The sequence below is a fragment of the Pyxicephalus adspersus genome, chromosome 5, assembly GCF_032062135.1.
Source record: "Pyxicephalus adspersus chromosome 5, UCB_Pads_2.0, whole genome shotgun sequence".
Classification (NCBI taxonomy): domain Eukaryota; kingdom Metazoa; phylum Chordata; class Amphibia; order Anura; family Pyxicephalidae; genus Pyxicephalus; species Pyxicephalus adspersus.
The window spans coordinates 43,820,133-43,842,926 of NC_092862.1; the positions used below are offsets into that span (position 1 = coordinate 43,820,133).

At 36.8% G+C, this 22,794-nt stretch overlaps 1 protein-coding gene across 5 annotated transcripts in view; it reads left to right on the forward strand.

Moving 5' to 3' along the window:
* Positions 1 to 22,794, forward strand: part of ZNF521 (zinc finger protein 521) — a 191,195-nt gene that overhangs the window by 76,686 nt on the left and 91,715 nt on the right. For 4 of the 5 annotated variants that reach the window (XM_072411307.1, XM_072411304.1, XM_072411305.1 and 1 more), the window contains 2 exons: positions 4,443 to 7,795; positions 13,434 to 13,518. In XM_072411307.1, coding sequence (XP_072267408.1) covers positions 4,443 to 7,795; positions 13,434 to 13,518 — 3,438 coding nt within the window. The remainder of the gene's footprint in view (positions 1 to 4,442; positions 7,796 to 13,433; positions 13,519 to 22,794) is intronic. The other variant, XM_072411308.1, reaches the window with a different exon arrangement.

Genomic DNA, 22,794 nt, shown 5'->3' on the forward strand with positions numbered 1-22,794 from the left:
CTCAAGTACACATAATGCTGGTACTAGATGTGCCTAAAGTTTGTTGGTGGTAATTATAAATAATTTTATAGAATCATTTTTAAAATCTTTTAAGGACCGTACTGAAATTTCTTTTCCCTCCTCTGGATTCTCCATGGTGCTAATGCCGCTGGATAGAATGTGATAATAGAGCATTGTACTATGGGATGTGAAGTATTCTACTAGAATAAGTAAAGCATTCTATATATGCTTTTATTATGGCTATGGGTATATACAGCTTTGCTTTTCTGATGTCAGCCAGAGCAGGGATGTCAGAGATGCCAACATATTCATAGCCATATGATTTTTAATGGTTGTATTGAACATTTAGGTCATCTTGTGACTAAGGGTAGCAAAGAAATCTGTTTGCCCAGTAGTAACTAGGAGCTTGTTAAATGGAATATATGCATCCTACATCCCTGCCCACGAAACAGGGTATCATATATTCTAATGAAATTACATTAAACAGTACAAAGTACAATGACAGTAAATATCTAACAGCAGCTACATTCAGTTTTTATTACGGGTGACAGCTCATTGCTCGCAGTATTATTCACTAAAGGTGTAAGTTGTAAATAGAAATACTATGTACATGATAGTTATGTTTTTAATATTAGATGTTTTTTTTTTTTTAATTTTTTTGCCACTGTGCTTCCAACTCCATTATAGCATCTTTATGATGTGTTTGTATAAAATAGGTGGTAAAACTGTGATTAAAATACTGCTGTGAATTAGGTGCCCAGGGTACAAGAATGAATCATGGCACTGCTTTGACATGTATAACTATTTTCTTTGCGTGACAGCATATCAAGCTGTACATGTTTCTAACCATTTCCTTTCGCATTCTGGATTTTTCATGTCATAGAGAGCCTTTCATAATTTTTTTTGTGTGCGAGAGCAATAATAAATCCCCCCAAATCCTGCCATTTCCAGCTTGCAATAAAAGAAATTGTTTCAATGGGCATAAGTCCAGAAGTGGTGCTTGGTTGTTTTTATAGAGTTCGATGGCTGCCATCTGGCATTGATAGGGAGTTGGTGTTGTCATCAGTTTTTTGATGCAGGAAAGGAAAGAATCATCATCTGTTTCCTGTGGATAAGTAAAAAAAATTAAGATACTAGTAAAAAAAAATCTCAGTACCTTAAAGGAAAGTAAACTTCAGTGTGTTTACACAGTACAAACAAGTACAGACTTTCATGTTTGCACACATGTCTAATCTACAATTCTGATTATTTGAAGTGTATAGGAGCATTACATTCTACTCACGATTAGTCTCCCATTCTTGGTTGTAACTTCTATGAATAGTGTTTAGGTATACATAATCAAAAGGAATATTATTACATTGTATTTAATTAGCACATATTGTCCATCATTTTTAAAGTCCACAGTCATGTCACTAACCGCCCCTCATAGGGACTCACTATCACAAAAATGTCCCCACCATATGTGATTAACACGGTCTAAGGCCAAAGTTTGAGGGGAAGCAAATTGGCTTAAATGGAAACCAGAGTGCCCAGAGGAAACTTGCTCAAACACAAAAAGAAAATACAATATCCAAGCAGATAGTCCTGGCCAAGATATAAAGCGGGGAGCCTAGTGCTTCAAAGGTAAGAGAGCTAGCTGCTGAACCTATTGTGCAGCCTAAACAATTACATTTTTTTTAAATACCTAAGTTCAAAAAGCACATTACAACACTAGCTGAAGATCAAGTTAAAGTGCTTACTGACCATTGGTTTCAGTAACAGTAATAGAATCAAAACCTCTAAGTCTCAGTGGACACAATAATAATCTGCAGCATTGACTCCTATTGGTATTCCACAGTGGTATTTAACACCCTCCCACCACTTCTACCACTAGTGGTAAGTGGAAATGAAGTTTAACACCACATAATTGGTTATCACTGGTCTTACACTGCAAGTTGGGGACTGTAATTAGGCCAGTGATCACTCAACTTGATAGCGCTGGAACTTGACGTATTACGTATCTGGCATCCTGCTGCCACTCTGTAAAGTGTCCACAGTTAGACCCAGCCCAGGACTTGGCAGACCGCATATAGAGAGCTAACACATCTATTCTCAGGTTCGGTTCTCACTCTTTAGCCATGTCTTTTTGACTTTTGAAGATGAAAAGCAGCGCCATGTAATAGCTTCAGGGTTCCAAAGAGGTCCTTACGATTGTTTTCACCTTTTATATATCCAGAAGCCTGTTAACAGGAATCCTCCTAGCACCTCCACTGAGACATGGCTAATTCTTCAGAATGTGTGGGTTTTGGGTAGTCCTGATAAAAAAAAATCTTTACAAGGATATAATGAATGCACATGAACACAGGATGCATGAATTCAGAGTGTGTTCCTATTTAGATTTTTTTTTCCTATATGTTTGCTATATAAGATATGCTAGAGTAAAATACAGAATAAAGCATAATGTCTAAGGTATCTGAACTGCCACCTTAATACTGTGCTATAGAAGAGAGCTCCATTATAGACAACATGAAATGTTCTTTTATGCAGCATACATATATAATAAAGATAACCTTGCACTCTGTGAGGTTTGGGGATACGCCTTTGAGCAGCAACAGTACTAAAATAGACACTATGGGCTTGATTTATTAAAGCTCTTCAAGGCTGGAGAGGCTTTTCAGTCAAGTAGGGGGATCCAGCAATCCTGGAATGGATCTGCCCCAGGATTCCAAACATTTTCTAACAAATGTCTGTTAAGAAATCTATTCCAGGTTTGCTGGGTCACCCAGCTTCACTGATGGAAGTGTATCTTCTCCAGCCTTGAGGAGCTTTCATTAATCAGGCCCTATATTCTTATCTTTTTTCATTGACAGATGGGTTATCCTTAACACTATAATGGAATATGGTGCTCCTCTCACTTCCAGCCTTCTGCTTGTCTGATACGAGACAAGTGCATTTGCAATAAACATACAGGTGGACTTCAGATTGTTGTCACCAGTTTTATTGTGCATTCGCAAAGGGGGGTACCATTACTGAAACAGTCCTGCAGACTTTGCTTTTGACTTCCAGCAATGTATGGGTTCTTCTGTCTTTGGGCATGTAGTCTGAATTCAATATTGACTTTTAAATTACATAATTTTTCAAACATTCTGTATATCAGAGAAAAGGAAGTGTAAGGAGCTCCTTCCTGTTCAGACCTTCAGTGTTATATCCAGGCATAACTGTAATGTATTAGTCAATGGTATTAATCTCAGTGGCGTGAGAGGAAGCAGAAGGGTGGAAAGTTACACAGCAAAGATTCATCTTCCCCACAAGTGAGTTGTTTAAAATCTCTCTGTAGTATATTACAGAAATCCCACGTTAAAGTATATGTACTATGAGAATAAATACATGTGCTGCCATTGCAAACATTACTCTTAGACTGCTAATGGCTAGACTGTCTTCCTAATCCTGAGTCTTTTAATACTTAGTCACTGATTCAGGACAAGTATGGTGATAAGGACATTCCTGATTTGTATGTTTGTTCCAGGTCTATGATTTACAAAGTATGAAATCCAGAAAATCATCTTGATTGTGTATTTTAGGACTTTAGCATTGGTAGTTCACTGGAATTACTACTGCAATTAACTGGAAGAGTTTACATTACGCACTTTGCCTAATGTTAGTGTTACAAATGGACTAAGCAGTGTGTGCAGCAGTTATCATCTGGCTTGATTCCTTGTTTAACTTATTTGTGTTGGTAATAAATCTCAAGGTTTAATCCTTAATAGTTTATCAATATTCCTGTTTCCGGTCTGCGGCTTTGTCTGTGTCACTTAAAAGTACTGTTGCTATTTTCCTAAGGAAGTTCAACATGCTAATGTTTTGCAAAGAGGAAGAAATGTTGGAAAACCTCTTGAACTTGAATACAATGCATGTTCATGTAGGCTGAACTTTACCTCATATGTTGGAATAGTGGACTGTATGTGGTATGTGTAATAACTGCACATTTTCTGCTTAGAGATAAGGGTTTATGAGTTGAGTAAAAAAGTTTTTTTTCCCCGTTAAACTTTAAACTACCCAGAGATTGCCTTTTAAACAATTTTTGCCAGGACTGCTGCCCTGAAGTTACCACTCAACCAACATAGACAGATAGATAATGTACGCTATTCCTGCTTAAACATACACAAAATGATATCTAGGTAAACAATGGGCTTTTGTTGGATTGTGTTTATATGACAATGTAGTTGAAAACAAAAATGAATGATTTAGGTCTTTCCGAAGGAAACATACCTAAAATATGCATATGCAATGGTACCTTAGGCAAAACCCATATTTGGCTAAAAGTTGCTCATCTACAAAAATATAAATGCCCATAGTTGTTGAGTGCCCATAGACAGGTGAATTACTTTACCTAAAAAATAAAAATGTCAATTTTATTTTTAACCTGCTTACTGCTTTCTCACAGACTGCCTTTTCTCTTTTAGATGGCGCAGATGTAGAAGATGATCCATCTTGTTCATGGCCTGCATCATCCCCATCTAGCAAAGATCAAACATCACCAAGTCACGGAGAAGGTTGCGACTTTGGTGAAGAAGAGGGTATCCCAGGACTACCATATCCTTGCCAGTTTTGTGACAAGTCATTCAGTCGTCTCAGCTATTTAAAACACCACGAACAAAGCCACAGTGACAAGCTGCCTTTCAAGTGCACATATTGTAGTAGATTGTTTAAGCACAAGCGAAGTAGAGACCGCCATATTAAACTTCATACTGGAGATAAAAAATATCACTGCAGTGAGTGTGATGCAGCATTTTCCAGAAGCGATCATCTCAAAATTCATCTGAAGACTCATACCTCCAACAAGCCATATAAGTGTGCCATTTGTAGACGAGGGTTCTTGTCTTCAAGTTCTTTGCATGGTCATATGCAGGTTCATGAGCGTAATAAAGACTGTTCTCAGTCAGGAACTAGAATGGAAGATTGGAAAATGAAGGACACACAAAAATGCAGTCAGTGCGAGGAAGGGTTTGACTTTCCAGAGGATCTTCAGAAACACATAGCTGAATGTCACCCTGAATGTTCTCCAAATGATGATAGAGCTGCTCTTCAGTGCATGTACTGTCATGAACTTTTTGTTGAAGAAACCACCTTGCTGAACCACATGGAACAAATGCATAGTAATGAGAAGAAGAATTCTTGTAGTATTTGTTCTGAAAATTTCCACAGTATTGAGGAGCTCTACAGCCATATGGACAGCCATCAGCATCCAGAATCCTGCAACCCAAGCAACAGTCCCTCTTTAGTTACTGTAGGCTACACCTCTGTATCAAGTACTACCCCCGATTCAAATTTGTCTGTTGACAGCTCCACAATGGTAGATGTAGCTCCCCCATTACCTAAAAGTCGTGGGCGTAAAAGGGCTTCTCAGCAAACTCCTGATGTCAATGCTCCCTCAAGCAAACAAGCAAAAGTTACTTACAGTTGTATCTATTGCAGTAAACAATTATTTTCAAGCCTGGCAGTTCTCCAGATACATCTCAAAACTATGCATTTAGATAAGCCAGAGCAGGCTCATATCTGTCAGTACTGCTTAGAAGTCTTACCCTCTCTCTACAATCTAAATGAACATCTCAAACAGGTACATGAAGCTCAGGATCCAGCACTTATAGTATCTACTATGCCTGCCATGGTGTATCAGTGCAACTTTTGCTCTGAAATATTCAATGACCTTAACATGCTCCAAGAGCACATAAGAAGTTCACATGGATTTGCAAACCCTGTTGCAAAGGATAGCAATGCATTCTTTTGTCCCCACTGCTACATGGGATTCCTCACAGACTCCTCGCTAGAGGAGCACATTCGCCAAGTTCATTGTGACTTGAGTGGTTCTCGTTTTGGCTCTCCAGTATTGGGTACCCCAAAGGATCCTGTGGTTGAAGTATACTCTTGCTCATACTGCACCAATTCTCCAATCTTTAATAGTGTACTTAAATTAAATAAGCACATCAAGGAGAATCACAAGAATATTCCGCTGGCTTTGAATTACATCCACAACGGAAAGAAATCTAGAGCTCTGAGTCCCTTATCTCCTGTTACTTTGGATCAATCCTCTTTAAAGATGATGCAGACCATTGGTGGCACTCCTTCAAGACCTGCAGGCGAGTACATCTGCAATCAGTGTGGTGCCAAGTATTCATCCCTTGATGGTTTTCAAACTCACTTAAAAACTCATCTTGATACTGTTCTGCCAAAACTGACGTGCCCTCAGTGCAACAAAGATTTTCCTAACCAAGAATCTCTTCTAAAGCATGTGACTATACACTTTATGATCACATCTACATATTATATTTGTGAAAGTTGTGATAAACAGTTTACTTCAGTGGACGATTTGCAGAAGCACTTGTTAGACATGCATACATTTGTTTTCTTTCGTTGCACCCTATGTCAGGAAGTGTTTGACTCCAAGGTCTCCATTCAGCTTCACTTAGCTGTGAAACACAGCAATGAAAAGAAAGTATACCGCTGCACGTCTTGTAATTGGGATTTCCGCACAGAGACTGATTTGCAGCTTCATGTAAAGCACAATCACCTGGAAAACCAAGGAAAGATCCACAAGTGCATTTTCTGTGGTGAATCTTTTGGCACTGAAGTAGAGTTACAGTGCCATATTACAACTCATAGTAAAAAATATAATTGCAAATTTTGTAGCAAAGCTTTCCATGCCATCATTTTATTGGAAAAGCACTTGAGGGAAAAACACTGCGTATTTGAAGCCAAAACGCAAAACTGTGGGACCAATGGAGCATCTGAACAGGTTCAGAAAGAAGAAGTGGAACTTCAGACTTTGTTGACAAACAATCAGGAGTCCCATAACAGTCATGATGGCAGCGAAGAAGACATTGATACCTCTGAACCAATGTATGGCTGTGACATTTGTGGAGCAGCCTACACTATGGATTCCCTTCTGCAGAATCACCAGCTTAGAGATCACAATATCCGACCCGGAGAAAGTGCAATCATAAAAAAGAAGGCTGAATTAATAAAGGGCAACTACAAGTGCAATGTTTGCTCCCGTACGTTTTTCTCAGAAAGTGGTCTGCGAGAGCACATGCAGACTCATTTAGGGCCAGTTAAGCATTACATGTGTCCAATATGTGGAGAACGCTTCCCATCCCTGTTAACTCTTACAGAACACAAAGTGACACATAGTAAGAGCCTGGACACTGGGAATTGTAGAATTTGTAAGCTTCCTCTCCACAGTGAGGAAGATTTCTTGGAACATTGTCAGATGCATCCAGATCTGAGAAACTCGTTGACAGGGTTTCGCTGTGTGGTGTGCATGCAGACAGTGACTTCAACCCTGGAGCTTAAGATCCATGGCACATTTCACATGCAGAAGACAGGAAATGGATCTGCAGTTCAGGCTACTGGACGTTCCCAGAGTATGCCGAAATTTTTCAAGTGCGCTTCTTGTCTGAAAGAATTTCGCTCCAAACAGGACTTGGTGAAGCTTGATATCAATGGCTTGCCCTATGGTCTATGTGCCACTTGTGTTAGTCTTAGCAAAAGTGCCAGTCCAACTGCCAACGCAGTTTTAAACACAAATCGACCTCCAATTAATCAGACTGAAAACCAGCCCATTCAAGAAGGGAAAAATAAATCCTCTGTTCTCAAGACTCGATGCTCCACATGTAATGTTAAATTTGAGTCTGAAAATGAACTTCAAAACCATATTCAGACTATCCACAGAGAGCTGGTATCTGAAAATACTGCAGCCCAGCTGAAAACGCCACAAGTTTCACCAATGCCCAGGATCAGCCCATCTCAGTCCGATGAGGTAACCATTTTATGTGTGCTAAGCCACCACAATCTTTAAGAATGCTGAAAGATGTAGATCTTTGGTCAATCATACCTTCTAGTGTAATGCACCATGCTAAAATTAGTTGTAACCTCTATTTTACCAGAAGGCATGTACAGAATAATGCTAAAAAATAGTAATGTTTAGTGAATTTTAGTACATATTGTTTTGCATGTTAATCTTTTTAGGCTTTAATGATATGATTAAACATAATGAAAAATATACTTTATTTTAGGAGGCAGCTTAGGTCGAATATTCATTTACAAACTGGTATTGTAAGCCACATACTCTGTAATGAGAATACTGAGGTTGCTTTTTTTCATGTCAGTTGCTTTGTTTTAATGACACTAGAGATGGTGAGGTCTTTAGGGTAAAAATGTTTGAAAGTAATCATTTCAAAATGTAAGTGTCTACAATATATGTTAGCCAAATGCTTAAAAGTTATTTCATAAAGATGAAGAGTGGCTGTAGGTATTCAGATACTCCTAAAGGTGCCAAGCCTTCTCCAGTGTACAAAAACATTTTTGACATATGAGCATTAAGTAGAGCAGAAGAATAGCTGGTTATTCCATTATAAGAGCAGAAAAAATATCTGTCAGAGTGTAATGTGAATGTGCCTTGGCAGTATTTATGAAATAATGAGCCAGGTAATTTGTCACTTTTTTCTTTTACCCAAAATCTGTGTGTGAAGAAATCTGCCTGTAAATGTAGAGACATTGTATGTAATAAGCAAATCTATCGCCACCACCATGTACTTATTATGTACTTATAATTATTTACACATATGAAGTAGATTTTTAAAATATTACCAAACTCGGAAGATTTCAATCTAACTGACCTTTATCTTTTACATGTTAAATCTCCAAAACTACACTTCTATGGTTAAAGGTTCATTTTTGCTCTTGGGAAGATCAAAAAAGTCTTTTTACTTACCTCCTTCCTCTACTTTCCGACACTCTCTTTCCCTCCGACACTCCAGGTTGTGGGTAGCCATTTGCATCTTCATTTAGAATGCAGGACTGCTGGTCCTGCATTCTATTTACTGATTTTAGAGGCATGTGACAGACTACAAAAGAAAAGAGGCTTCAGGGGACTGATTCCACAAGATAGGGAAGCTTTTAGGGAACAAATCAAAAAGGCTTTTTAATCACTAGATGAAAATAGGCATTTAACCCTTGCAATGTGAGTGGAGCCCTACTACAATGAAGGGTTTGTAGTTTTCCCTACAGTTCAGCTGAAAAACACAAAACTTTCTAAATTCCTTTTACCTGTTAAGATTTCAGCAGGATTTTAGTACACTGGTTTATTACTCAAATTTATCACAAAAAGACAGAAAGTCCCTGGTATTAAACCTTAAATATGTATCTGGGGAAATGGCCTGTAATTTGATTGGTGTAGTACATTAGAACAATGTAATAATGTGCTTGGTGAATTTACATAGCACAAGTTGTAAAATTGTGCATACTATTGCATCATGTTCCATAAGTTAGAGCCTGTTTATGTTAATAGATTAAAGTTCAAATCATTTAAAAGAAAATTGCTGCTACTAGGTGCCTCATACTGATAAGGGTCCCACTGCAGACAGTTTAAACCCCTGTCACATAATTAATTAAAAGCTAGTGTAGAGCTGAAAAGTGCATCTTAGACAATGGCTCTTTTTTTATTCAGCCTCTCATTCTTTTAGTCCACTCAACAATCTTGTAATAGGCAAATCTCTTTTCTCAGTGAAAGGGTTACAGACCCCTCAATTCAAGCACACATGGTCAGTAGGGAGCTGATGGTTGTTGTGTGCCTTTTGCTTCACTGGACTTTGCTTTGATGAGGCATGACCTGAAGAAGATAAAGGGCTTAATTTATTATTTTGTAATTTTCAGTACCACATAAAATGAAGAGTCTGAACGGGAGTAAATTGGAAGCAGCATTGTGCCTGGGGAGTCTCTGCATCACTATGCTTGCTTAGAGGAGAGCGTAAAATCACCACTTACATGTACTACAGTTATAAATATTACATATAGCATATTGCAATAGACATTGCAACAAGATGAAATTCACACAGATACACAGATCATTTTCTTTGACAACTTAATCTTGTGGAGAGCGCTGCAGATTCCATCGCAATAAAAAAAGAAGTAACATCCGCATTTGACATTTAAAGGGACACATAGTCATCACTTTCCTAGTTTAATTTTACCACAACATAGTAAAGGTCACATCCTCAGTGAAATATGGGAATTTCATTGAAGTTCATTTTTTTTTTTGCTATAGTATATCAGTGGAATATGAAAATAATATCAACTGTGTTTTCATAGCTGTTTTTCTTTTAAGTTCTCTGTCACTACAGGTCAGTCTGGTTGGGCCTCCGGTGGTTTCACTCCTGATGTCAAGCCTTAGCTCACCGTAACCCACGCACTTTGGTGTTCTTCCTGAGCCGTGTAGCAAAGTATTGGTTGTTTTAATTAAGCCCTTGAAGATTCACTGTACATTTCTACCATATACAATTTTTGTTCAAAATTGATCTGGGCCCTCACCTCAGAAATCCTCTTTTTCTGAGGGATTACTTCTTATTGAAAATTCAGGAAAGACGATATTTCCCTGTAGATGGTTCAATATCAAGTGTTGATAGTGTTCTACATTCCAAGTAATTGAGGGGAGGAGAAAAGCTGTTCACTAAATTGATGATTTCAGGATTGCTGGTAGCAGGGCAAGTTAAGCCTGCAGTCACACGTGTCTATGGATCTCCTTTGTAATTCACTGAGGTGTATTAATAGGCCTGCAGGAGAAAAATACATTGCATTTTAGATAGTGTCTGCTGTGGGCTGTTTATATATATATATATATATATATATATATATATATATATATATATATATATATATATATATATATATATATATATATATATATATATATATATATATAATCACTAATAGATGTAGCCAAACAGGCAGTCCCAGAAAAAAACACACATTCCATAATTTCCTAAATGCATAAGAGTGAGTGGATATGACATTGAAAAAAGGTGCAAGTGAAGGAGTGGTCCTCTTGATGAAGAAAAATGCACATTTTTATCGATATACTATGATGGCTGGAAGCTTGACAAAGCCATTGTTTATTAGATCAAGGATTTATTTTGTTGTGTTCTGTTTGAAAAGAGAAGATAGGCTAAGAATATGTGATAAGACCAGCAAATCATATACTCTAGGTCCTCCTCACCAATTGTGTAAAGACAAACATGATGAATGCCCCCGATAATTGCAATTTTGAGGAAAAATGATCACAATATGAAAACATATTATCTAAATAACTATTGCGCTTGAAAAGGTGACCGCTTTTACTGTTATATATGTTATAGAAAGTCTTATACCAAGTATAGCCTAATTTCAGCCAGAACCTTTTGTTTAACTTTGGAGCAGGGGATTGTTTTCTCCATTGATTTTTTTTGCCATCGCCGACTCTTTTGTGAAGGTGCCCCCCCAATTGAATCAGGACAGGAAATGATGACAAACTTTTTAGTAGCGTGGGTTGGAATTTCTAACAATGTTTTCAATACTGCCTGTGTCATCTTGCCTGGTAACTGCCAGCCCCTCTACTTTGGTGCAATTGGCACTGGAACAGGAAGTGAAAAACCTCCCCAATGAGGTTACAGACAAATATCAAAATCTGACTCTATTCAAAACAAAAATTGTAAACATCTAGAGTTAAGCTGTAGGCACACGTCAGATGATTCTCGTCCGATAATCGCCTAGAGGGTTAGTATCGAACGGGAATTTGGAATGTGTACAGCGCTCGTCCAACGTCATTCATGGATCCATCCTAGCAAATCTAGAAGGATCATAAGTGAAGGGGAGAGGGTGCAACGGGGTGCTGCTCAATTGTTCTCCCCCCTTCCCTCTCCATAGAGCAGAATAGTGCTGTATATACAGTGCTCGTTCAGTCTTTTGTCAATTTGAAAATTGTTGAACATGTGTATGTAGCCTTAGACTTTTAAGCTTTTCATTAATTGTATTTTTGACTGTGTAGGACACCATACACCCTATAAGCTATGGTTTATAATAAACCCTGTATGTTTGTGCTGTATAAGCACTGAAGCCAAATCTTGAACCTATGATATTATCTGTGAAATATGTTTAAAATCTTTGCACATTTAAGGAGCAAAATATTGATTTGGTTCCAATAAATAATCAGCTATTTTCCTATGAAACCTCTAAAACATTACTCCACAAACCTAAGGGGACTCAGATTGCATTACTTCATCAGAGATGTATTTTCGATTAGTTACAAAGAGTTCTACTATATTTTATTAAAGGCAGTTAAACAAGATAACCAGTTGATGTAAAATTGGCTCCATTACATTTTTTGTAATCTACTGTTCGTTGTTTGGAAAACTTTTATATAAAATCCATTTGACATGCTTAATACTACTATGAGGTTGTAGATGATGATCTATATTCCAATCTGTTTTTTTAAATAGCTTGTAGTACTTTCACATTGAAAAAAACAAATCTTGCTATCATTTAAAGTCCCACAGCTAAACCTTGATGCTAAACTCGACTATGTACACACAGCAGATTGCTGTCACTGCATACAATCTTTTGTGATCCAGTGTGAGATGAACAAATGATCTCTGTAATGACAGCATAGTTCAGTTCCATGGATGGGGGTCAGGGGGGGATGGGTGACCTCCATTGGAGTCCACAGCACTGGTTCCTGATTGGTCTTTCATTAATCTGCAATGGTGGATTTATGGATGACGGAACCGCTGCCTATGTCAAATCGTCAGTGATCTATCTAACTATCATCTGATGTGTTACAGTCAGGCTTTTTTTTTGATTCACTGCACACCATGGTCAAATGTTGGTACTTTTATTCTTTCAGTCTGGAGACTAAGAATCAACAACTAAGCATGCAAACGTCATGCAGATAGTGTCTGGGCCAAGATTCAAACCTGGCAAAGGCCATAGTGCTAACCACTGAGCTACTGTGCTGCCCATCACATGACCTAAATGAGTATCAGAAACAACTGCAGTCCTCATCAGATGCTGTCCGAGGTCCATATGCATACTTACACTTCCTTTTTTTATATAACCAGCTTTTTATTATGGAAATCATGAAAAATGCAAGGCAGCAGATGTTGCAGCACTACTATTGTGTTACGTAAGACTGTAGAATGTAGTACAGACACCAACGGGTTCTTGCTGTTTAGTAAACCACTTGATATGCTCTAAATGGGCCAATCACAAGTTTACTTTAAAGATACAGTCTGATCATGATTCAAATTTAAGCCACATCACAACTACCAAGGTGACCGTGTGTTTTTCACATTATGGACTACCGCTGTCTATGGTTGGGAAGACCCTGTTTAATAGATTTGTACTAAAACACACTGATGAAATATTGAGCACAAGATCACCATTCCTCTTTATTAAAACATTTTGGTGCAATTATTGAATGTGCATTTAATATTCAGATATCCACAGATTCATTTTGAACCTGTAATTTTATTTATTTCATACTTTTATTATGCCCAGATTTTTCTTCTTCTTTTCCAACTTTGACATCAATTTTCTTTTCATTTTTAATCTTTTTTTAAGGTATATATATATTTTTTTTTTGACAGAAGAAGACATACCAATGCATCAAGTGCCAGATGGTATTCTACAACGAATGGGATATTCAGGTCCATGTTGCAAACCACATGATTGGTAAGTAGAGATTTATTTACTAAATGAGCTCACAGGTTTTTATGATAAATCAGAAATATTCTTAGTTGTACATTCCAGTTTTATACCAATGGAGAAACTAGAGCTCTGTAGCATCTGTGACTGGAAATAGAGCACTTGGCCATGCGGCAAATAAAATACTGGATAAAGTATAACATTTCTTCTAAATCTCAATGGTACAATTAAGTTGCAGATTGCTTTTCTACCCGAAAGATGTCACATTTTCTCTATAGTTAGAAAAACAATTTGTTGGCTTGATATGTTTGGACTTTCTTGGGGTTTTGGGTCACATTCTTTGTGGTTTGATGAACAATGAGTAATATGAAGGTAACAAATGCTGCATCTGGCAGAACTGACTTGTTGGCATCTACTTCATCACTTATACCGGGCATGTCCAAAGTCCGGCCCGGGGGCCAATTGCGGCCCTTGTTTAGATTTCCACTGGCCCAAAGCCTCTGTCTTGAAATCAATAATATGCCGCCCGCTAGCACTGTTGACCACAGTATAAAATATATGCAAACAAAAAAGCTATTTTATATTTCATTAGAGTTGATCAGCCGCCTTGTGGGGTTTGGAAAATCTCTACCAGTATAAATTGCTGCCTGTTTCTCTACTGGTGAATTTAACTTCATCATTGTGATCATTTTCACTGAGACAAAGTGGGGGAAAGTTTGTAACTGTGTAAAAAAAAAAATTAAGAATGAAATGCATCTTCTTCTATCTGGACAGCTTTTCTAGTGATTACTAGAGTGGAATTGTCCTCTTTGCAGACAGTGAAGAGAAATCTTCCCACTGGGATAGAAGAGAAGAAAAAAAAATTTGGCTAAACTTTTGGGCAGAATTACACACAACTACTTCTTTATTTACCTATTTCTCTAGTTACGTCTAGTTATGTCCAGACAAAGACGGGAGTTCTTCACATTTTGTAGTTTTCAGTTGTAGATTCAGAAGTAATTTTTAAACTAATAACTGTTAATCCACTCATGTCTATTCAGATATGATGAAAAGATTTTAAGTTTTTTCCACAGTGAATTTTTCTGAACTTTTATGGTTTTTTAAAATATATATAAACCTATCCAATGTAATGGGATTTTTTTCTGAACATTCTTTGTCATTTACTTGCTGCACAGATTATGTATTGTACAAAAGCTTTCCTGTTGACCCCTTGCAGTTAGCAGTTACTTAATCATTACCCATATAGAGCAGTTCTGACCAAACTGAATAAATGGTAGGGATGATTAGGGAAGTTAGAGATTGCCTGTCCACTAGCATTTTCAGAAGGAAATCGGCAGTGGCAGCTCACCTATTTTCTTTCATATTTTCTTTAATTGTACAACATTCCTGTCCTTTTGCTGCTGTTAAAGGATAGTTTTTTTTGTGCATGTTTACATTTTTAATGAAATAAAACACTTCCATTAATCTAATAACACAGAAAATTAAGTATGTGAAAGAGGAAATGAAGTGTAAATTTAAGTGTCTTTAAAAAAAATAATAATTTGCATTTGTGTCTGTGTGGAACCTAATGGGATTTTGGTTGTAATAATATTTTTAATGTTTTGACGTTTTAACATACTATAAAGTAAAATATCTATGAGAATCCAGGTTTACAACAGGTTTATCTGGTAGATATCTGGGAGCTCCTTGGCTGGAATATGCATTGTGTAGAGCCTTTCAGTGGTGTCAATAAAGGACGAAAAGCATTTTTTGGGCAGTTATAGACATCATAGGGTAATCCACCAGCATTTGGCAAAACACAAAGGGTTGGATTGTATGACCATTTGTATTTAATATACGGAGAAAATATTATTAGGTGTTCTAGGACAACTACAGTGCTGACTTACTGTAGAAAGGCAATATTGGTTGGGCAACAATTATCCACCTATCTGATTTTTACACAACTGTCTGCTAGCCGTATCTCCCTATGCTCCATAGATATTACACTGCCTACTAATGTAGCTTAAAGTGCCCAGATCAGTGAGATTGTGTGCATGGCCACATTTAGATATATGGGCATGTTTATAAACCACAGAATATGACATTCTCCAAAAAACCATTGCTGGTAAATCTTACCAGTACATATATAAAGAAAAAAAACTCTGGTTCACATTAAATTTACAAAACTCTTTAAGTCCAAATACTTGACTGAGGTTGATTGGAGTCACTGTGGTTCATCACACAGGCCTCTACATGCTGTAGTACGTATGAGGCAAGCTTTTACAAGAGGAGCTTGTACATATTGTAGTGACCTACAAGAATAAACACTAGAAGCCGACAGCAAGTGGTGAAGCAGCAACTTTATTAGTATTACAAGTTATTGTATGCAAGTTTTTTTATTTTAAATGGAAAAACCTGACAAATCTTTTTGTATGTGTTCTGAAAATAGAGGTTTAAGTAGCTGCAAGTTATAGAATAATTTTTGGTGAAACTTTGCAGTGGAAAAAGTGGAAAGGATATGACAATTTTCATATTTAAAGTAAATATAATATTCATTTTTTTAATTCATGGAAAGTTGGTTAAATATGCCTAAAAAATGCTAAAACATAAAATACGTCAAGTACTTCTTTTATCTATTTTGTGCTATCCCTGAGGGCAATTTGAAGGAAATGAGATGTCGGCTCCCATATGATATTCAGTGCTGACATTTAGAAAAGTCATATTGCCAGACAGTAATTTGAACAGTTGGCCATTCGTGCCAGATTTATGAAGGGAAATTAATTTACTACTTGTATTGTGCTAAACAGTCCAAGATCAATGATCAGTTCTTCAGAATTTTGTAGGAGCATTAGGATTATGCAGATGCCTTCTCCTTCACCTTTGTATGTATATCAGAGTAGATCATCACAATAGCTGCAAGGGAAGGGGAAGATACAAGGCCCTGAAAATCGCAAGGCTAAGGGGAGCCTTGACTACTTCACCTACAGGAGGTTTTCTATGTTATCATTCTTATATATTCTCTTATATATGACTCACAGTGAGAGCCCAATTAGCATGCGAACCTTTCAATGAAGAGAACAAAAGGCAGTAAATATAACATTACCTTGAGTTCATGTTGAAGCAATTGATGGATCCTGTGTCGAGATAAAAACAAAAGTAAGTGAATATGAAAAAAAATAGGTATACAACAGTTCATTGTATTCTTGTCATAACAATGCAGCAAAAATTCAAGTGTGTGTGTATGTGTGTATATATATATATATATGTATGTGTGACAAGACTTTTATCTTCTAAAAATAAAATATTAGCATTTTTTTGTAATATGGCCAGATTAGTGCATCCAAAACCTACATTTCCAAACACCATTTTCCTGTACTGTTTGCCTACAAAACAGCAGGTATTCTGCTCAAGGCATACTTTGGCATAGCAATTACTTTGTGTGTTAGCTAATTCAATGAAGTGGTTTCCCTCTAATAAGTTAACAAATGCATTTTATCATTATGAGAACTCCTAAGGTTTTATGCTCTTTATTAAAGATCATTTTCTCTATGCTGCTTGGTTACTATATGCCACACCACTGCTCTCCCTTTTTTTACCACACAGTATTGGCTTTACCATGGAGTCCCTTTGGCAATACCATCCTCTGCGTAACCAGTACAATGCCCTCTGTCAGAAGATAGTAAACTGTCTTTTTCATATTACATTAAAACTATCCACTAAAGAAAAGCGATTACCACAATTTAATGATAAGATAAGCATGACAATCTCAAGCCGTATTTGTTTTCAGTCTGATAACTTTTGACCAATAATTGCTCTCCTCTAATTATCTATTTTAGTCATGAAGGAATCTTTCTCTGTGGGGGCTGGCATTACGATTAGAGCATAAATCCCACAAGATACATGTGTGTTCCAAGCCGCTCCAAACAACTGTCTCATGAAACAGAGCAGGCACATTGCAAACCACTCACTGTGCACAACAGAGAAGCACATTTGCTATTGTGGGCTCATCTGTCTGACAAATAAGATGATAAAAAGCCAAATTGTTAAATTGTTGGTGCACTGCTGCTACCAGACAATTAAAATCATGTCAGATAGTGTAAAGAATGCCGCTGTTTTCTTGCACAAATAGTTGGTATGATTCATATTTTTAAATATTTATGTTTCTGCTACTGTGAATTGTTAGTGCTTTTTTATGCTGGTAACATAGCCAATGTGGTTAGTTTTTATTTTAGCAAATATATATGGCATGATTTATAAAATGCAGCGGTATGGCAAGAAGAGTTTTATGAGCTGGAGTCTTCTAGAATAAGGTAAGTTGTAGAATGAAATACTTTATATTATTTTAAAATGGTGCAGACCATTATAGTGTCCAGTACCCTACAGAGACAAATTGGATATGTTTCCATTAGTTTTCCCACTCCCAGATTGAGATATTGTAGGTCATGTACACAATATTGTCAAGTGGCAGCTGAAATTTTGATATTATTGAACAATTTTTTTTTTATTCGGGGCAGAGATAGCGTTCTCTATAGCAACCAGAGGGCCAAAATTATGTGACTATTGTTAGACGTGACCGACCATATTGTGCTAGGAAAGCATAAAGAGGCTTGGTTAAACACAAACTAGAATTACTTGTTGTGCACATTGCCCATATTTGTTTTAGTCTTCATGTCCTCTAAATATGCTTTAACGTGCAGGGTTTGGGAGTACATATTGTATAAATGCCAGGGGTCAAGAGCACCTAATGCATAGAAGTGCACCTTATGCACATAGGGCAGGTGTCAGGAGTATAATATGTACTGAGCATTAGACTCACACTGTAATCATATCTGCTAACACACTTATTGCTAATTGACAAAACGTGTACTTACCCTAAACAGTTCTGTGTCTACATTTGTAGGTACTGCCTATAGTGATATATATCATGTTTTTGGTGTATTTCTATTACTAGATTCAACAAAAGATTGGTTTATTCTTTTCAAAGGAACAATAATACTTATCAATATAATAAAAAATCCCCTAATTCTCAACTGATCCCCTTGGTAATTGGGCCATTTTACTGTATTTGTAACAATTTTTATTGCAAACTCGCCTTTTTTCTTTTTTTCTCACTATTTTGATAAACAGTTGTTTTCTAAATGTTTATAAATTAAGATTTTCATCCATAAACTATCTATATAATTTTGGGACTGCTGCACTTGACTATAGTATATGCCCAATAGCTTAGCACCTTTAAGTAATGGTTTCCTGTGATCACGGCTAAACTTGGTTTTACAGGCTTAGTAGTATAACCCTAGACTCGATAAATGCAAAATGTATAAAGTCTAAATCTTTGTGCTTGTAGCAAATGTACACTCTGAATAATGACCAAAAAGTGTCTTGGCAATTATATGAGCACCATAACCGAATTCAGATTTTATATCCTGCATTGGATCACAAACTGCTGAAATCTGTGCTGTTCTGTTGTATCTGAGAGCTTGCCCTCTTGTGAGCAATACTGGCTACTATCTGAAAAGCCCATAAAGGGTTTCTGCATGGACCATGCAAAAGGGATACTTTCCCTTTAATAGCCATCTGTACAGGAGGGATGAGAAGTGGTCCAGGTCATCTCTTCTCAGCTGTCATGATATTACCGTAGGTAATGGAGCAAGCTCTCTTTTCTGCTGGGTGTTGTTTTTCATAGATGTTCATCGATTTACACAGATAATTCTATTTATTTTATACAGTTGGTCCAGGAAAGCTGGGCAGAATAACAAACATCGCATCATTCTGATTTTTATTTGTCATTTGCAATGTTAACTTTTGCTTCAAACAGTATCACACCTACTGTGCAGATGGCTGCATGATTTGTATACCAGCCAAAACATTTAAAAGAATTTTCCAGTGTGAGGATATAATAAAAAGAAAAAAAGATAATACATGAATCAAAGGCAGAGTTTTTAAGGTGTAGATTGTCTAACAAGTTATCAGAAATAATATCAAATACTGCACTGTCCATTATGTGGCCAATAGGAGAAAATTACAAATATTTGTTTTTGTAGGGTTTGGGGCTAACATCGCAGACTCCTGCAATGTATATGAATGTGTGAGATTTTCAACCCGAATCTTGAAAAGCCCACACTGGGTGGTGGCTGTTTTAGTGTATCTTGATTGTCTAATTCTAGGAGTCGGTCCTGTAATCAGATGCCTCCCTGAATACAGGGGATTGCATAAGGTTAAATCTTGTATGGCCTCTGCTAAGCATGAGTATAAGAAAATACAAGTAAAACAAATTAAAGTAAATATTTGTGAAACATAACTCTGAAATATTCTGCAAATATTACCTTTGAGAAGGAAAGCGGATTGGTACTTTAAGCAATGGGAACGCTTTATAATGTAATATAGATACGGTAACTAATTTTCTGTGATGTCAGAATATCTTGACATCTTCACCATACACTTCTGTTTCTAATACTGTAGAGACATATGACAAAGATGTAGCACTAGATATCATTTTTTTATATCACTTTTCCCCAGATTCCTACTGTTTACATTAATGAACCTGACTTTAAATCCAGCGGGAGTGCATCTCATCATTGGATTTTGAATCAAGTTGATTAGTTTGATCTTTAGGTATAACACAAAGTGTATGCTAAAATACTTGGGTAGACGACACTCAAATTGTGAAAATGAATTGCTCATAGAATATTTTTTTCTTTGTTTTTGTTTCACAAAGATGAATTATTGTACTTTATATTGCAATATTTTATATGATCTATCCTCTTTTACATGTATAATCACGTACTTCATATATAATTGGGCATCTGTGAAATATTTTTTATGCAAATGACAATCTATTTAGATGCTCTTCCTATTACATTTTTTGCATTTAGGGAATGTATCTGACTTTTAAATTAGTTTTATTTGTTATACTGCTTTATATATATAAAATGTGTCTAAATGTTCAAAATGTCGTTTTTTTTTTGTGATTTTAATTGTGTTTTATCTGCAGTCAATTCAAGAGCTGAATTCAATATGGGCAGTGGGTGTCGAGCTTCAGCTGTTCATATTGTTGCATTTGGTGTGCTGATGGGGTTTCGTAGGTCACCTTTAAAATTATGCCTATGACAGCAGTAGACACCTGCCAAGATTGCAAGGTATCTTACAGCTCTCAGGATGAAGCCTATGGCCTGGTAGGCCTCAGTTGGAGAGGTACACATTTGCCGTACAGCTGGCATCACTGTATGGGGCAGCAGTGTGGGCTGTTAGGGAGTTGGAAGGGAGACAAGCATGAAATTTCCTCTAACCCAAACTGTTTTTTTTTTCTTTTCTCCAGCTCTGTTGGCTGCTTTTCAGATCCTCGTTATATTAAAAAAAAAAAAAAAAAATAGAATAAAAAAAAAAAAAAAAATCATCAAGCACCCTTTAATCTGCCTGCGATTACCAGTAGTATAAAAAGAAGAGCATAATGAGGAAAAATGCCTCGTTTTGTTGCTTTCAAAAGCCAACAAATTGGTGTTAACTTGACAGGAAGTAGCTTAATAATTAGATTATTTATTTATTCCTGACACATCCCCCTGTTACTTGTCTCAGGAGACTGTGTAGATGGTATGATTTTCAAGCAGCCATTACTTTGCTGTCTTCAGTGAACAAAGAGTCTACTGTCTATCAGTCAATTAAATGCACTCTTTAAGCGGAGGCAGTGCAGTCCTCAATGGAGAGAGCCCTGGGACACTGTGGCTGATGATGCCTTTCTCAGTACTGTACATCACACTCCACTGCAGTCCCAACAGAGACGGAATAAAGTCATGCATTAAAATATCACTTGTAGATTTGTTTGCTAATGAAGAGCCATTGAAATGTTTGTCTGTTTCTGTGAAAAAATAATTTATAAAAGGACTACTTGTTTGCATATATTAGTTCATTAGCTCGAAAGTGCTTTTTAGGATTTCCAGAAATGAAAGTCAGCGAATTAAAACAAAACAAGTACATGATCATTCCAGATTACTTTCAAATGGCATCAAAGTATATTTGTTAACAAAATGCGTGTGAATCTGTTCCATTAGGGAGGAGGGGTGCCAACATTTTAAAGAATTTTCCTATAGACTTTAGTTAATGCATGGCTTGATGTCATGGTATTTGATTAATAGGATCTTGTCCTAGACATCACCATTCATGCAGTGCTTTACTTTATAACAATGTACTCACAAACAAGGTCTACCTATACTGGATTTTAGGAAGCAGCATTTCCCATATTTAAAGATATATTCATAGATTACAAAGGAAATAAAGAAATATGCAATGGATAACTACTAGGACATGCTATCAGAGCAGAAAACATGTTATTTTAAAAAGGCAATGCAAAATATGAAAGGGGAACTCTGGGCACATAAACTTTATAAATATATCTCTCAGTAGCTGCAAAATATGTAAATCCACTTTTTCTGCACAAAATACCATTGCAAATCCTGTTATTACTTATCATTGGTGACATTATCACTGTGCTTTATAGAGCCTGTGCAGATAGCAGAGCTTTGAGAGAGGTTTGCAGCAGGCTCATCCACTACATGCTGCCTGCAAAAACTACAGGGAAGTGGATACAATATGGGTCACCATACACAAGGAGCGAAAGCAGCAGGTAAAGTGAAAAGTTTTCACAAAGATATCACACTGGATTACAACATAGATCTGGGAGAAGTACAAAGATTAAAGTCAGAATTAACATCTTTATATTAGACAATATTTGTTGATCTCTGAGCTTAATATGGACAAATGAAATGGGGGAACTCCACAATTGAAATACCTCTAATCAATTATCCAAAATCAGTTTATATGGAGTTCCCCTGGTGGGAATTGATTACTGCCATTGAAACAAATGGACCTGGAAGTTTCCCAACAAGAGAATATCTTATTCTTCATTTTATAAATAGAGCCCCTAGTGTTGTCACACCTTGAAAACCACGAGCCATTTCCAACCTGTGGTTGACTGCAGTGTTCTAAATTATTGGTATTATTATTATTAATATTAATAAACAGTATTTATATAGCGCCAACATATTACGCAGCACTGTTAGGGGGTACAAATGACAGACAGACAGTGACACATGAAAAGGAGAGGACCCTGCCCCAAAGAGCTTGCAATCTAGGAGGTGGGGCAGCAGCACAAAAAAGGAGGTGGGATATGGAATGGTGGGTCAAGCGCATCAATGCATCCATCCACTACCATTTAACTGAATAGGAGCAGTTTGGACCCATTTTGTGCATGCGTTTGCTGTGGATTCCAATGTTGTCGCTGAAAGTAGCAAGTCATTTTTTAATCACGCAGTTCCTTTTTTTGATCTCTGG